The sequence below is a fragment of the Cricetulus griseus genome, chromosome 4 (genome assembly GCF_003668045.3).
Source record: "Cricetulus griseus strain 17A/GY chromosome 4, alternate assembly CriGri-PICRH-1.0, whole genome shotgun sequence".
NCBI lineage: Eukaryota > Metazoa > Chordata > Mammalia > Rodentia > Cricetidae > Cricetulus > Cricetulus griseus.
The window spans coordinates 67,981,685-67,997,491 of NC_048597.1; the positions used below are offsets into that span (position 1 = coordinate 67,981,685).

At 45.2% G+C, this 15,807-nt stretch overlaps 1 protein-coding gene across 1 annotated transcript; it reads right to left on the minus strand.

Annotated features, from left to right (window-relative positions):
* Window positions 1-2,705: 2,705 nt before the first annotated feature.
* Window positions 2,706-14,356, minus strand: Psmd2 (proteasome 26S subunit, non-ATPase 2). Its single transcript, XM_027413045.1, has 21 exons — window positions 14,222-14,356; window positions 13,778-13,834; window positions 13,345-13,509; window positions 11,023-11,144; window positions 10,666-10,890; window positions 10,242-10,400; window positions 9,925-10,069; window positions 9,693-9,753; window positions 9,156-9,302; window positions 8,919-9,025; window positions 8,082-8,209; window positions 7,764-7,851; window positions 6,238-6,400; window positions 6,019-6,120; window positions 5,700-5,845; window positions 5,363-5,446; window positions 4,119-4,287; window positions 3,942-4,036; window positions 3,708-3,834; window positions 3,181-3,299; window positions 2,706-3,044 (listed from the first exon to the last, which is right to left on the minus strand). The coding sequence occupies exons 1-21, from the start codon at window positions 14,354-14,356 to the stop codon at window positions 2,862-2,864; spliced, it is 2,727 nt and encodes a 908-aa protein (XP_027268846.1). The 3' UTR covers window positions 2,706-2,861.
* Between the last annotated feature and the right edge of the window lie 1,451 nt (window positions 14,357-15,807).

Consider the following 15,807-nt stretch of genomic DNA (forward strand, 5'->3'; position numbering starts at 1 on the left):
CCAGCAGTAAATCTTCTATCAGACTCACAAGTAGCCGTGGTTACAGGCCTATAACACCTCACTCTGGCCCTAGGCCATCTCAATGGTACCAAGTACCTCTGTTCACATTCCATTAATACTGATCACAACACAAATACACAATTGCTTTCATGTGACTTTTCATTGCATAATTCAGGGAGGGTGGGGACAAGATTTCACTCTGTAGACCAGATTCACCTTAAACCTTAGAAATCCTTATGTCTCAACTTTCTGAGTGCTGGGATTACAGGCGTGAGCCAGCACACCTGGTTTACATTTGTCTTGAATATTTTATTACATTTATTTTGTGTGGGGGGGGGTATGATTGTTCCAGTCAGCAGACAACTGCTAATAGTTGGTTCTCTTTCCACCATGTAGGTCCAGATATCGTACCAAGCTCAAGTCATGAGGTTTGCTGCAAGTACCTTTACCCACTGAACCACCTTGCTGGCCCTGGATTTTGTTTTTGTTGTTTTTGAGACAGGGTGTCATGTTGCTCAGGCTGGTTTCAAACTCAATATGTAGCCAAGGATGACTGGTTACTATCTCACCCAAATTATGCAATGCTGGGGATAGAACCCAGGGCTCCACTCATGCAAGGCAAGCATCCTACCAATCAGATACACCACTAGCCCACATTAAACTTTTTTTTTTTTCTTTTTGAAGACAAAGTCTCACTATGTAAACCAGGTTGGTCTAGAACTCAGAGATCAACCTGTTTCTTTTGTTTCCGAACTTATCTTACTGTCACTATATCTAGAAACCTGGTAAGGCAATTAATTGTACCACTATTATACAACAACAGGCTCTTCCAGGAAAGAATCACATTGAAGGAGCACAAGAACAGGTTTGCTGACATCCAAGGTTAAAACTTTCACACAGCTGCCAAGTGAGAGCAAGATGACTATGGAGACCTAAAGTTATTATTGCTTTCCAGCTAAGATCCTGAGTTACTGGGGCACTGGGAGATGGCTGTAGGAGTTTTCCAGTACTGACCACCTGCTCCCAAGTAACAGACACAGAGGCTTATATATTACTTATAAATGCTTGGCCAATAGCTCAGGCTATTACTAACTAGCTCTTAAATTAACAACTTAAATTAACCCATTTCTATTAATCGACATTCTGCCACGTAGTTTGTGGCTTTACCTTTCCTCCAGCATGTCATGCTTCCTCTGCAGGTCCTGGCAACCCCTTCTCTCCACCCTTTTTTGTCCCAGTATCCTATTTGATTGTCCCACCTATATCCTGCTTTGCTATAGGCCAATCAGCTTATTAACCAATGAAAGGAATACATATTCACAGTGTACAGTAGGGTTATTCTACAGCAGATGGCTTGGTGATTAAAAGCACTGGCTATTCTTCCAGAAGACCTGGGTTTGATTCCCAGCACACAGATGGCAGCTAATAACCATCTGTAACTCTAGTCAAGGGAGATCTGATGTCCTCTGTGGTCACTTCACACACACCTAAGCATAACACCCCTATGCATAAAATAAGAAATCAAGCCAAGTGTGGTGGTATACACCTTTAATGCCAGAACTAGAGAGATAGGCAGATGATCTCTGAGACCCTGCCTCAAAAAAAGAAAAATGGTAGTTTTTTTGTTGTTGTTTTGTTTTAAACCAAGGGAGCCCTAAGTCTCAAATTCCAGAGACATATTACCATAGTGACTAAGGTATGAGATACTTAAGATCCCAATCCTGGTCTCTACCTCTCATATGACAGTGAATAAGTTATCAACCTCTAGGGAAAATATAGGTCTATACTCACCTCTGAAATTGCTGCAGTCTCAGAAACACAAACAGTTATTCTCCCAACATTTACAGCACCTATTGAGCACCTGTTACTATTCAGAGATTAATTCAAGGTAAAGTGCTGGATAAAATTACCTGATTATTTGGTAGGACGATGTGCTACTCCCACTGTCAGACACACACATCTACAGGGGACCAGGCCCCACAGTAGTAGATTATACTTGTACCAGCCACACCCAGAACGAGTGTTGCCCATCAACAGTGACTCCTTTCCCAGGAAGAGGCTGCTCCTCTTTCCTATGACTCCACTTGTCCAGTCAAAGTCAAGTTTTCTGATTTCCACAAAAGCCCAGAGATGCTAGCATGACCAGATCACTCAAACAGCAGCCTTGTAAGAGGAACACAGGGTGGATCATAGGAGATAAAAACATCCCTCTAAGCACACAAAGCAAGAGTGGGGCTGTGCATTCTTGGGCATCTTTAGTCCAAAGTCAGAAAAAGATGGGTTTGAAGGGAAGAGTACACAAAATCCTAAGTCCTTTGAAGGCTGGCTATAAGAGTTTACACACAAAAAGGTACAGATAAATCTTCTAGAAGATTTTTTACAGCTGGGTGTGGTGATGCACGATCTGTAATCTTAGCATCCTCAGAGGTATCAAGTAGTATCAGAAGTATCAGAAGTATCAAGATTTCAAGGCCAGACTTAGATATTAAGAGATAGCACTTGGATGCAGAGGCAGGAAATTCCCTTGAATTTGAGGCAAGTCTTATCTACACAGAAAACAAAATAAAAATCATCAAATCTATCAACTTCTTAGGACTAATGAGCTTAGTTTTCTTTTAGGCTGTGTTAACTGAACAATGCTTTCTCATCCTCTCCACTCTCCAGTCTAAGCCCAGGCTATGACACCCAGTAAACAGACAGTGACCTTGGGGATAAAGGTCTTTATTCAACAAAGTTATCTTACTTAGTAACAAAACAATAGGAGGTAACAATTCCCCCAAAGATCTGGAACAGTATCCACCCCTGGCAGACAGTATGGCCTGCTAAAAAATCAGCTGCAGCCCAGGGTCTCTAGTGGCCACTTAAAGGTCATAGTTGGGGTTCTTCCGGAGTATAACAAAACCTTCCAGAATGGGGGTAACAGGAAGAAACTCCTCAGTGGCTAATTCTGCCCGTTCCCCATGGGCCAACAACACTGGAGTTGTGTGTGTCTGGAACCCTGTGATCGTTTTAGGCTTCCCAGCCTGGCCCACCACATCCACTGCCTGTGGGATGAGAAAATTGAAATAAAGGGTTTCCAGAAGGGAGAAAAGCAGTATCCCCAATCCCCTCATTGCCCATACCAGTATGTCAACTTCTATGGTATACCCTGAGCCCACCCTTTTCTACCCAGTTCCTCACCTGACCCACACGGACAGAAACTGGCAATGGCCGCAGTTCCTCATCAAATGTAACCAGCATTCGGGGCTGCATGGCAGCCACCAGCCCATACAGTACATAGTGTGATTTGCCTAGAATGACTGAGGGAGGAAGCACAGAGAACAAAGAGTTGTAGACACTGGGGCAAGTCTGGCCTGAACTTTAGGAATCTATCCTGGCCCTGACCCACTAACCTACTATGACCAAATTTTGTTCCTTGTATATCTTACCACTAGCTCAAGATACTTCTACCCTTCTTTGATCACATCCCTAGCCGTGAAAATCCCTTTTCCTAGTCAATTAGATTGACCTTTCAAGTAGATTCACTTTGAAATCTTTTGGACCAGATCAAAACTGTGAGAAGTTAAGGTCTCAGAAAGCCTCCCACAAGCCCAATAAACCTAGAAAAATAGCTAATTTGGGATTTTGACCCTGACTGCCAAGGTAGCCCTGTTAGGGAAAGACCCAAGGCACATGTGCACCATGCACTGTTTCCAACAGGAACTCACTGTTTCGGACATCCAAGAAGGAAACGAGCACAGTGAGCAACCCAGCCACCGCTACTTGACTCATGAGCTGCCGATCACTGTGGTAGGGGCAGAGGGTCAGGGTACCCTTCCCTAAATGTGTAAGGCCCTGCAAAACAAACAGAAGTGTTAAGTGAGGAGTCCCTCCCAGACCCTCTTGCATCACCACAGGTACTGTTGTTGCCACACTAGAAAAAGAAGACTCCTATTCTTTACCTGTGCCAAGCGCACCATGAAGAGGTTATTGGGGTCCTTGGCATGATACTGGGCTAACTGACGTAACATTGCAGCCAGACGAGCATTATTGGTACCTAGAAATAGGAAACATTACAAAACCTTACAAAAAGAACCTTGAATCTTCTAGTCTGTTCAAGATCTTTTTCCAGTACTTACCACTGCCCACCATGCCCATGGCAAAAATGGAGTTATAGGAAACTTCTGGATCAGCATCATGAGAGAATTTGCTCAGAGTATCCAGGATGTTGAGTCGTGGATTTGAAACAGAGATTAGTGCCAGTGCTAAGGGTACAGCCCGCCTGAGGGTCGGCTCCCCATACCTCAGCTAGTGATACAAAGAAACAAAATAACAGTATGGAAGAAGAAGGAAAAACAAGTTCAGGGCTGAGGCAGTTCCATGGGTAAAACTGCCTGCATGAGGATCCGATTTTAAATACCTAGAACCAATATAAAAAAAGAGCATGGCTGTGCAGATATCTGCAGTTCCAATGTTTCTATTAGGAAAAGGCATGCAGACAGAGAATCTCTGGAAGCTCTTGGAACAGATAGCATGGTGTACTCAGAGGAGAAATGCAAGTGACCATGATGGTTTGAATAGAAATGGACCCCACAGGTTCATATATTTGAGTGATGACAGATTAGGAGATGTGGCCTTGTTGGAGGAAACGTGTCACTGGGGTTGGGCTTTGTAGTTTCAAAAGCCCAAGTCAGGCCCAGTGTCTCTGCCTGCTGCCTATAGATCCAGAAACAGAACTCTCAGCTACTCTCTAAGTGGTTCTCAACCTGTGGGTTGCAACCCCTTTGGGGTTGAATAGCCCTTTCACAGGGTCACCTGAGAACACACACAAAAAAAAAAACAGATACTTACATCACATAACAGTAGCAAAATTAGTTATGAAGTAGCAATGAAAATAATTTTTTTATAGATGGGTCACAATAACATGAAGTGTATAGGGGGTTGCAGTATTAGGAATGCTGAGAATGACCACTCTAGCACTGTGTTTGCCTGCATGCCACCATGCTTCCCACCATGTTGATAATGGACTAAACCTCTGAACTGTAAGCAAGACCCACTTAAATGTCTTCCTTTGTAAGAGTTGCCATGGTCATGGTGTCTCTTCAAAGCAATAGAACACTGACTAAGTAAGACAGAGATCCTGTCTCAGGCAAAGTCTAAGCACCTCTCGGCATGTACATGAGTACACTTGGCATATCAAGTTCAATTATAGGAATAAGCTAATGGGTCAAAAGGGACATGCTTCTCCACCAAGGAACTCTGAGCCATCAAAATTGGAATTAGCCAGGGTTAAGGTACAGCATGGTGGTGAATCACATCCATCTATGTTTAAGGCCCTGGGTTTAAAACACACACTCTCTCTAGTCTATTCTGTGCTACTTACCAAGTGACCAAAGGTTCGCAGTGCCATCTCTGCACCAATCTCTTCCCCCATGGCAATAAGCGCAATCCCTAGAACAGCTACTCCCTGCAAATCCAGAGGCACAAGAACCCAGTAAGTTCCAGAAACAAACCAAGTCACCCAACTTGACCCATAGCTCATCTACAAAGAGTTATCCTATAGGGGACGGGACACCTTGCCCTTAACGGACAAAGCTCAGTCCTGATACTCTGACATGTGACAGTACCTGAGGAAGGAAGTAGAGGCCAAAACAAAGCTAAGTCCGATCCACCTCTCCTATCTATTCTTATCTTTCTCAGAGTGCCTGCTGGTCCCACACCTGATGTGCTCCCATGTCAGCAGGGGCTTCCTTCTTGTCCTTGTCCTTCTTTTCCTTCTTGTCCTTGTCCTCCTCCTTGTCCTTGGAGTCAAAGTGCTCACTACAGATGTGGAGGAGCTGCTGTACCTTCAGCACATTCCCAGAGCCTTCAGTGGGGCAGTGAGTGAAGAGATAAAAATGAGAAAACAGCAAGAAAAAGCATATTCTGCAAATACAGGAAGCCTTAAACATGTAGAGAGCAGGAAGAAAGACAAAGGAGCAACAAGCTGAGAAGAAAAGGGATCAGGGAAGTGGAGCTTCTGGGGGCTGGGGCACAGACCTGCATAAGCACACACGTCCACCAGAGTGTTGGCAAAACTTCGGAATGGCTCTGACACAACCTCCAGTGCAGCTAGGATTGCCTCGATAGCTTCACCCTTCCCTACAGGAGATTCAAGGATCCAAGGACACTGGCTTGTATACAGCTCAGTCTGATGCATAAACCCTCCAACTGTGTCCAATTTCTGTTAGCCCTTTGATAAAATAAACATCCTCTCACCCAAATGATTGAGGCCCAGGCCAAGAGGAAGCCAACGAGCATAGGTATCCTTGAGCTCAGTCTCAGATTTCTCCATAATGGTCTGAAGGATGGTAGAAGTAACATCTCCATTGCAGGATCCCACTGCTATCATTCCACAAGCCAGAGCCGTCACACCTGCTACCTACAAATAAGAAAATCAGCATTATACACAGTAAAATTTCCTTTCCTTTTCTTTGAGTGAGATAGGGTCTCACTACGTAGACTAGGATAGCCTGGAAACCCAGAGATCTCCCTGTCTTTGCCAGTGTGTGCTGGACTCAAGGTGTGTACCACCATACCCAACCACAGTAAGCTATTAAAATGCTTGCTTATGTGCCTTTATCCAAAACCTAATTCTACTGATCCACTGTAAGTTAGTTTCCCTAACCACACTGGGTAACTGATTTCTGTAAAATCAGTGAATACTTAATATGTCAGATACGGTGCCAACCCATTTGTACATTCTTTTATTACATTTACTCATTTGGCATTTGCATACACACAGTACATATGTGAGGTCAGGGGACAATTTTCGAGTCAGTTCTCTTCCTTCCACCAACCATGAGGCTTAACTGCAACCCCAACAGTCCTAGCTTTGCATACCCCTAAACACAGTCCTTATAACTCCCTAAAACAGGTGAGAGGAAAGAATGAAGCCTAAGGAGACTGAATTAACTGTCCGGTATCTTTTGCTTGTAAGCACAAATAGCAAAATTTGAACTTGGATCTTTTTTCTCTAAAATCTCTGCTTTTAACAATCATACAATATTTATTACTAAAATGACTCTGCATAAGCAAGAAAAACTAAGGTTAGCTAATGACCAGAAATGAGAATCACCGCTGTGGCTTACATCTAGAATGTTCCCCAAACCATATACAAGAAGGCCTGGATTTCTTACACATGTAAGGTGGTGGCACTCTTGGGAATCTTGGCAAGTTGTGGAAACTAAGGGGTGGGGCCCATTAGGAAGCCATTGATATCATCAGGGGGTTGGTTCCCTTGAAGGGGACAATGAGGGAAAAATGTTTAAGGGGGGGAAGAAGGACCCTGGCTCCTTCCTCTCTGTTTCCTTGCTTACTGCTAAAGTGAACCGTTTTGTTCTACCATGTGATTCCCACCATGATGTGTTGCTGTGTTCTAGGGACAGAGAGCTGGCAGCGCAGCCATCAACCCTTAACTTTACCTCCTCACAGACTAAGTGGTTTGACTGGAGTTTCGGAGGTTGGAGCACAGTGCAATATAAGGCGACACCAAGCCTCACCAGGGCTTTAAACTCCAGTCTACCTTCCTCCTTTGGAGGGAGTGGGGGCTATGAGCAACAGGGTACTTGATACACAATTTTATTCTGTAGCCCAGGCTGGCCTGGAACTCACTGAAATCTTCCTGCCTCAATCCCCACAAGCACCGAGATAATGGACATGAGCCATTACACACAGCCTGAAATTGCAGTTCTAAGTGATTTTTAGTGAGCTGTCCCCTACCTTTTCACTAGAGAAAGACTCACCTCCATGCTGGACTTGGAATCTCCCATCACAGGTAGCAGCAGTGTTAGGACATCTTCCCGATTGGAGCCAGCATAAGCCAAGCCTAGACTACAAAGTCAGGAGATAAAGCCCCAGCTGTGTCAGGGACACAGCAAAAAACAACAAAAATAGAACCGATCACCAACACATTCACCAAGAGCCAGATACTTAATGGCAAATGGTAGTCTTTGGCAATGACTTCTCTAGAGTTTATAAGCTGAGCACTAACAGAAAGAGAAGCAGTCTCAGAAATCTAAGAATTTAAAAATAAATAAGGAAAGAGCAGCAGGAAACCTTACCCAAAGATGGAACCAAGTCTCATGGTATTGCTGTTATGGAGAACATAATCTGAAAGCAGTGCCAGGGCAGGGTCACACTCATTCCGGACCCCAGAGTTCACGATCCCACAGGCAAGGAGAGCTCCTGACTGCAAAGAGCAAGCAGACTCTTAACTACAAAGTGTGCAGCAGGACCTCTCTGTGGCACCTGCCTTACCTGGGGTGAAAAACTGGGCATGACTCAGGTGGTGGTTTGAACTGAGAATGGTCCTCATAGACTGACATATTTGAATGCTTGGTCCCTAGTTGGTCGAATTGTTCTGGGTAGGATTAGAAGGTGTGGATTTATTGGAGGAAGTGTGTCACTGGAGGTGCGCTTCAAGGCTTCAAAAGCCCAGGACAGGACCAGTGCCTGTCTCCCACGTGCAGATAAGATGTGAGCTCTCAGCTACTGCTCCAGCACCATTCCTGCCTGCTGTTGCCATGCTCTCCACAATGATGTTTATGGGCTGACTTTCTGAAACTATAAGCAAGCCCCCAACTAAATACTTTCTTTTCTTTTTTCTTTTGTTTTTTAGAAAAAAGGTTTCTCTGTAGCCCTAGCTGTCCTGGAACCTGCTCTGTAGACCAGGCTGACCTCAAATTTACAGAGATCCACCTGCCTCTGCCTCCCCAGTGCTGGGATTAAAGGCATGTACCACCACTGTCCAGCTAAAATACTTAGTAAGTTGTCTTGGTCATTGAGTCTCTTCACAGAGATAGAAAGTAACTAAGCCACCTCATAAGGGGGGGGGGGGCGCACATGAGAAGAACATGAGAAGAAAAAGTCCACAGTGAATTAGCTTTGCCCAGACTAACCTTGATATAGTCCTCAGAGGAGTACAGGTACTTGTCAATCTGGGTGAGGCCACCATCCACATCCCACAGCAGAATCATGCCAAGGGACGCAGCAGCACTTAACATCCCTATGACAAGGAAGACTATCAGTTTTAGAAAGGCCTACCCAAAGGAACTTATAAAGGAGTCCCCTGGAAACTGTACTGTGGGTCCTTCTCAAGTAACACCTGACTTTATGACAAAAAGAGAAAATTATACCATGGTCCTTGTTCTTGTAAAGCCATTTGTTGCCATCATCAGTCAGCAGTTTATCTTGACCAAAGGCTGCGTTCACAAAGCCATTCACAAAAGAGGAGGCCAGGTTCATTCGGGCAGAGTCCACCTGAGAGCCACTGCCACCAAACCCTGTACAAGGGGATATAGAAGAGGCAGTTTAGCATAGGACCTGAAAGGAACACAACCTGGTAGGCAGTCCCTGATTTTGTTTTTGTTTTTCTGTTTTGTTTTCCAGGACAGGGTTTCTCTGTGAAGCCCTGAGTATCTGGAACTTCTATAGACCAAGCTGGCCTTGAACTTAAGAGATCTGCTGCCTCTGCCTCTAGCAAGTTCTGGGATGAAAGGTATTTGCCACCACTACCCAGCCTGAGTCTCTGATTTTAAGTTAGTCCCATAGTCTAAGTCTCCAACAGTGTCCTGGACATAAGTTCATGGGAATTTGAAGTTCTTTATAGTGGTTTAGCCAAGCCATTATTCCCAATGCAATAGTCCCTCCAACCCACACACAGAGCTACTCACTGTTATTCTCTAGGTGTGTTTTGTAGATGTCATCAGGTACCTTGGGCTCCATAATGTCCAGCTAAAAAGAAGCCAGAGGGTCACAACTGCCTCCCCAGTATTCCCCTAGCTGTCCCTTCTGCTGCCCAAATGAGTAACAACTTTAACCAGGAGTCTAGTGAAAGGTATTAGGGAGACAGAATGACAGGTAGAATTTCAACAAAAGCTTTAGGTCAAGAGCAGAGAATCTCACCTCCCGAGCTAAGGCCAAGAAGTTGCTGTTGAGCTGTACATTGGACATGATTTCTGTGAGGTCTTCATACTCCTCTACATCTTCACTCAGCTCCAGGAAGACTCCATGGCGACCCAGCATGAATGCCATCTGCTTCTGTACCACCCTGTGAGGAAAGCCATCACATCTGCTCATTCTCACCTACACACCTGCTCATTCTCACCTACCGTGGGACAGAAAAGTGTCCTGTGCTCCCACCAGAAACTGTCAAGTCCCTGATTTTCACACAAATGCTCATGCACAAACTTATCTCTTCCTTTACCAACTTCTCTACGTACACATCCTTGCAGGAGGTGAAAATGTCTTCCACCAGTTCCATATCATTGAGCATCAATGCCAATCTCAGAGCTTCAGGGAAACGGCTGAACTTTCGGAACACACCCAAGGCACAGCGCAGTAGGGCAGAGTTCTCAGGTTCTGGTACATAATTCACACAACTACAAAAAGGCAAAAGAGATAAAAATTCAGAAAGTGCATTTCATTTATTTAATTCCTTTATTCAAATATATACTAAATGCATGTTCCAAGGTACTATGTTTCAAGATAGTTAAGGAGATACAAAGTTTCTGTCCTCAAGAAATTCATGGCATCAGCAAGTGACTATAGCCTAAGGTGACCCTAAGATCCTCTGGGAGAAGAGGCAAAATGAAAGCAGTGCTTTAGAAGGCAAGCCTGCTGCCGCCCTGTGCCATGCTCGCCTACCTGGTGAGATAGAGGCAGACCTTTGAGTACGCGTTCTCATCTATGTCCTTCTCCAGCATGTCTACTTGCTCAATTTCCATGAGCAGGTCACAAGCCTCATGCTCCGCGTTATGAGCCATATTGTAGGGGACAATCTCCTTCACCAAGGTAAGCAGTGGTTCCCGCTGCGCTTTCTCTGCATCATCCAGCTCCTGCCACTCCTTAGCCACTTCTCCTGCCAGATGTCTATGGACAAACACAATCATTAGGGAAGCAGGTCCCTGGGAGACTCTGGGGAATTGAATGCATTGCTATTTTCCCAAACCAACAGAATTGTGCCTACAAGTCCTTCACGTTCCCAAGAAGAAACTACCTTACCTGACATACTCATGACCCCATGATGCCAATTCCTCCTGGGAGCCCACTAGCCGATACTTGAGGCATTCACGCTCACCACTCATGGTCATGGCCAAAACAGATATGATGTCAGCAGCAAAACACTGTAAAGAAACCAATCTTTTTAAGGCAAAACCCAACAGTTCAAGGAAAACAGTATGTGACAATACACAAGTAAGATCACTGTCCCCAAAGTTCACCAATAAAATTCACAATATACTTGTTTCTATACTGAAAATTTCCATGTGATCTAAGCTAAGTCTCAAAGAAAACCTAAAGTTGGTGTTGCTAGCTCCCTCCAAAGCCAACCTAACTGAAGGGCAATAAGCAATGTAGAATCAAAGAAAGATAAAGGCTCCTGAGCTTGAATTTATGGAGACACTGGTTCTCATTATATCACTTAGTTTGGCCTCAAGAAATGCTGAGTGGCTGGGATTATGCATCATAACCAGCATCAATTTTAATTGTAATAGTAAACTATTAAAAGGTTTTAATAATGAGGCTGCAGAGATGGCTCAGAGGTTAAGAGCACTGTCTACCCTTCCAGAGGTCCTGAGTTCAATTCCCAGCAACCACATGGTGGCTCACAACCATCCATTATGAGATCTGGTGCCCTCTTCTGGTGTGCAGATATACATGGAAGCAGAATGTTGCATACATAATAAATAAATAAAATGTTAAAAAAAAAAAAGTTTTTAATAAGCTGGGCAGTAGTGGTGAGCACTTTTAATCCCACCCCTCAGGAGGTAGAGACAGGTAGGTCTGAGTTTGAGGCCAACCTGATCTATAAAGCAAGTTGTAGGACAGCCTGGGCTGTTACACAGAGAAACCCTGTCTCAAAAACAAACATACAAAAAGGGTTCAAAAAAAAAAAAACAACAACAACAACAAAAAGACCCATAATCTACAAGTCTGAATAACTGGCTCAACAGTTAATAAAACACATTGCTCTTACAGAGGAACTGAGTTCAGTTCCCAGAACCCATGGAAGGGTTCACAACAGTCTTACTCATCCAGTTCTACGGATCAGTTCTCCGCTTCTAGCCTGCACAGACACTACATACAGGTAGTAGGCATATATCATACAGGCAGGCAAAACACTCATCCACATAAAGTAAAAATAAATCTTTAATAAAAATTTCCACCTGGTGGTGACACACAACTTTAATCCCAGCACTCAGAAGGCAGAGGCAGGTGGATCTCTGACTATGAGGTCAGCCTAGTCTACAGAGTGAGTTCCAGATAGCCAGGGCTACACAGAGAAACCCTATTTAAAAAAAAAAAAAAAAGACAGATGTAGGAGGTCAAGGACAAAAGCAAGCCAATTAGGAGACTACTCAATAATCCACTAGAAATAGACTTCTGGGGCTGGAGAGATGCTCAGAGGTTAAGAGCACCAGTTGCTCTTTCACAGGACCATGGTTCCATAGCCCCAGTGTGCACATAGCAGCTCACAGTGCTTGTAACTCAGGGGTCTGAGGCCCTCTTCTGGATTCCACAGGCACTGAATGCACATACTGCATAAACATACATGCAGGCAAACACCCACACACATAAAATAAAATAAATAATAATTGAAAGAAAAATGAAAACCATGCATACTGGTTTATGCCTCCAAACCCAGCACTCCACAGTCTGAGGCAGGAGGAGGAATGCCACAAATTCACTCCTAGTCCAGGCCACATAGTGAGTGAGTTTGAGGCCAAACTGGGCCACAAGAAATAAATAGGTTAGAGAGGCTGGCAATGGCTCAACAGTTAAGAACACTTCCTACATAATCATGAGGATCAGAGTTCAAATCCTAGCACTGTGATCTAACAAGCCAGGCACACCACAAACACCTCTAAATACCAAGGGTCTCTATGCATGCATAGGTGTGGCCTCTAGGCATGTGCGCACACACACACACACACACACACACACACTAACATATAAACAAAATAAAAAATTTAAAAGTTAGAAACGCATTATGCCAAGAAAACCTCAAGGTCTTCTAAGGAGCTGAGGGGCTAATTCTGATTATCATGAACTTTTGTGCTAGGTCTGGTCTATGAGGCTTTCAGTGACTTACCATGGGTCCGGTTGTCTACTTAAAAAGGGATTTTTCACCCGGGCAGAGGTAGCCCATGCCTTTAATCCCAGCACTTGGGAGGCAGAGGCAGCCGGCTCTCTGTGAGTTCAAGGCCAGCCTGGTCTACAGAGTGAGTTCCAGGACAGCCAAGGCTACACAGAGAAACCCGGTCTCAAAATAATAAAATAACAGAATTCTTCAACTGCACAGACACCCACCATATTCTGAATTACCTTATTCTCCCCAGGGGCCATGTTCTCATAGATTTCCTTCAGTTTGCCATAGTGTGGACGAAGAAATTTTAGAGGCTTGGGTACTGAAGTCATGGAAGTTGTAGAAGAACGAATCTGTCTTCTCAGTTCCTCCAGGGCTGGTCGGTATAGGGATGTATCCTTCTCCTGATCAGGGGATGTCAGGGTTCAGACCAAAAGGAGTCACATTTCTCCATATCACAACCATAAAGACATAACTGGTTCCTATTCCATGATTCCTAACTCCTGTAAATTGCCTGAGACACAGGACGCTATTCAAATATCCTTTGTAACTCTTTTCCCTGGCATCATCATATCTAATATGTGATACCTAGTCGTTGCCTCAAAATGATACAGAGCAAACAAGTGGGAAACATCCAAATATACTCCCCGCTCAGGAAACATCTTGACTCACCCCGAGTCGCTCCACGAGCATCTCCAGTTCATCTTGAAGTTGTTTGTCCTCCTCAGACTGGAAGGTTGAAGGAAGAAGCTCATTAACCCTAATCACATTCTCCTCCCATTCACCCCGGGACAGGTGGAGAGTGCGAATGCACCCCAGGAGGGACAGATGGACAAGAGATGGGAGCAGGACCGGAAGCAACCTTGCTGGAAAGGCAGTCTAGAGCCAGGTAGGCTCTGCTTGGAAGCCGTTCCAGGGTATTATGGCAAAGACCCAGGAAGAGTTGGTGAGGCCCGCAGGGGATGGCAGTGCGTAATGAGGGGGGCATAAAAGCAACGTCTCCCTTTTCTGTGTCTCCCGGCTGCGGTGGGCCGTAGGGAGTCGGGCCCGAGGCCTTCGAGCCAGCAGTGACTCAGCCCGAGGCCTCTTCTCCATGCTCCCGAAGCTGAGCCTCACCAGCTCCTGCTCTTTGTCTTTGTCCCCGGCATCCCGCCGCTCCTTGCCGCTCGACTTCTCGTCCGCGCCAGCCGGGGCCGTCGCTGAGGGTTGTTGGGACTGCACCGGCGTCTTGTCTCGTCCACCCTCCTCCATCTCGGCCACCACTGCCGGCCCGCTGCGCGCGCACCTGCTCGCACCGCCCCTTTTCCCAGACGGCCTCGCGCGTCATCCTCCAGACCGGAAACGCCCAGCGGATTCCGGGCCCCGCCCCCTGAGGCAGGCGGGGTATTACAGTTCCGGCCTCTGGCGCTGGGGACTGCTGTGGCATCTCGACGTCTCTGAGCTGTTAAGAAAGTGCTCAGTGGCGAAACCTAGCTCTCTTCTCCCGTGGCTTCACCACAGCTGGTGCGTGGTGCGACAAACGGACAAGACTCTCGGCGGAGATCTGTGACGGCAGTGTGATTATGTCTAGCCTCACACCATTGTGGAATAGTAACCGCAAAACACACACACACACACCCCGCAAAACACACACACACACACATACACACACACACACACACCGCAAAACACACACGCGCGCGCACACACACACACACCGCAAAACACACACACACACACACACACACCCCCGCAAAACACACACACACACACACACCGCAAAACACACACACACGCACGCACGCGCACACACACACACACACACACACACACACACACACACACACACGCCTCAGTTGAGTGAGTGATACTACCTGAAGCTTACGTGTTTATTAGTACAGGCTAGCCTCAGACTCGCTATATAGCATGACTTTAGACCTCATGGTGCGGCCTCTGCCTAGGGAGTGCTGGGATTACAGGCATGAGCCAGCACCCCTGCTACTGCTCATCTTTAAAACCTATCACTTTTGCACTCAGTGCAGGATTCTACGCATAACCATCCCTTTCCACTGTCAACGACTTCTCCAGCCTTTTGACAGAAATTGGACAGCCCGTGGCTGCTCTGCCTGTTCTGTCTTTAGGATGTCTGTACATTTCCATGCTTGCTTTAGTTCTCTGTAACGAATTTCTACCAGTTCAGTCAGTCGCATACCAATCGATATGTTGGACCTGCACTGGATATTGTGCCATAAAACAGTTTGTCTAACAGCTGATGAGTCCAGATGACGAGTATATGAAAAGTTGTCGGGATATATTACAACTTTTTTGTAAGTATAAATTGTTTTGAAATAAAAACTTGAAAAGATGGGGGAACTCAAACTTTAGAAGTTTATGATACTAAAACCAAATTCTGCCATGTACCAGCTGTGTTCTTTGATTAAGCTTCCTAAATTCAGCCTATTTTCACCTATGTGAAATACAAAAAGGTCTTCTTATAAGAGTGGAACCAGGGGCTGGAGAGATGGCTCAGAGGATAAGAGCACCGACTGCTCTTCCAGAGGTCCTGAGTTCAATTCCCAGCAACCACATGGTGGCTCATAACCATCGATTATAAGGTCTGGTGCCCTCTTCTGGTGTGCAGATATACATAGAAGCAGAATGTTGTATATATAATAAATAAAATCTTTAAAAAAAAAGTGAAACCAGTCAATACATAAAGGTGC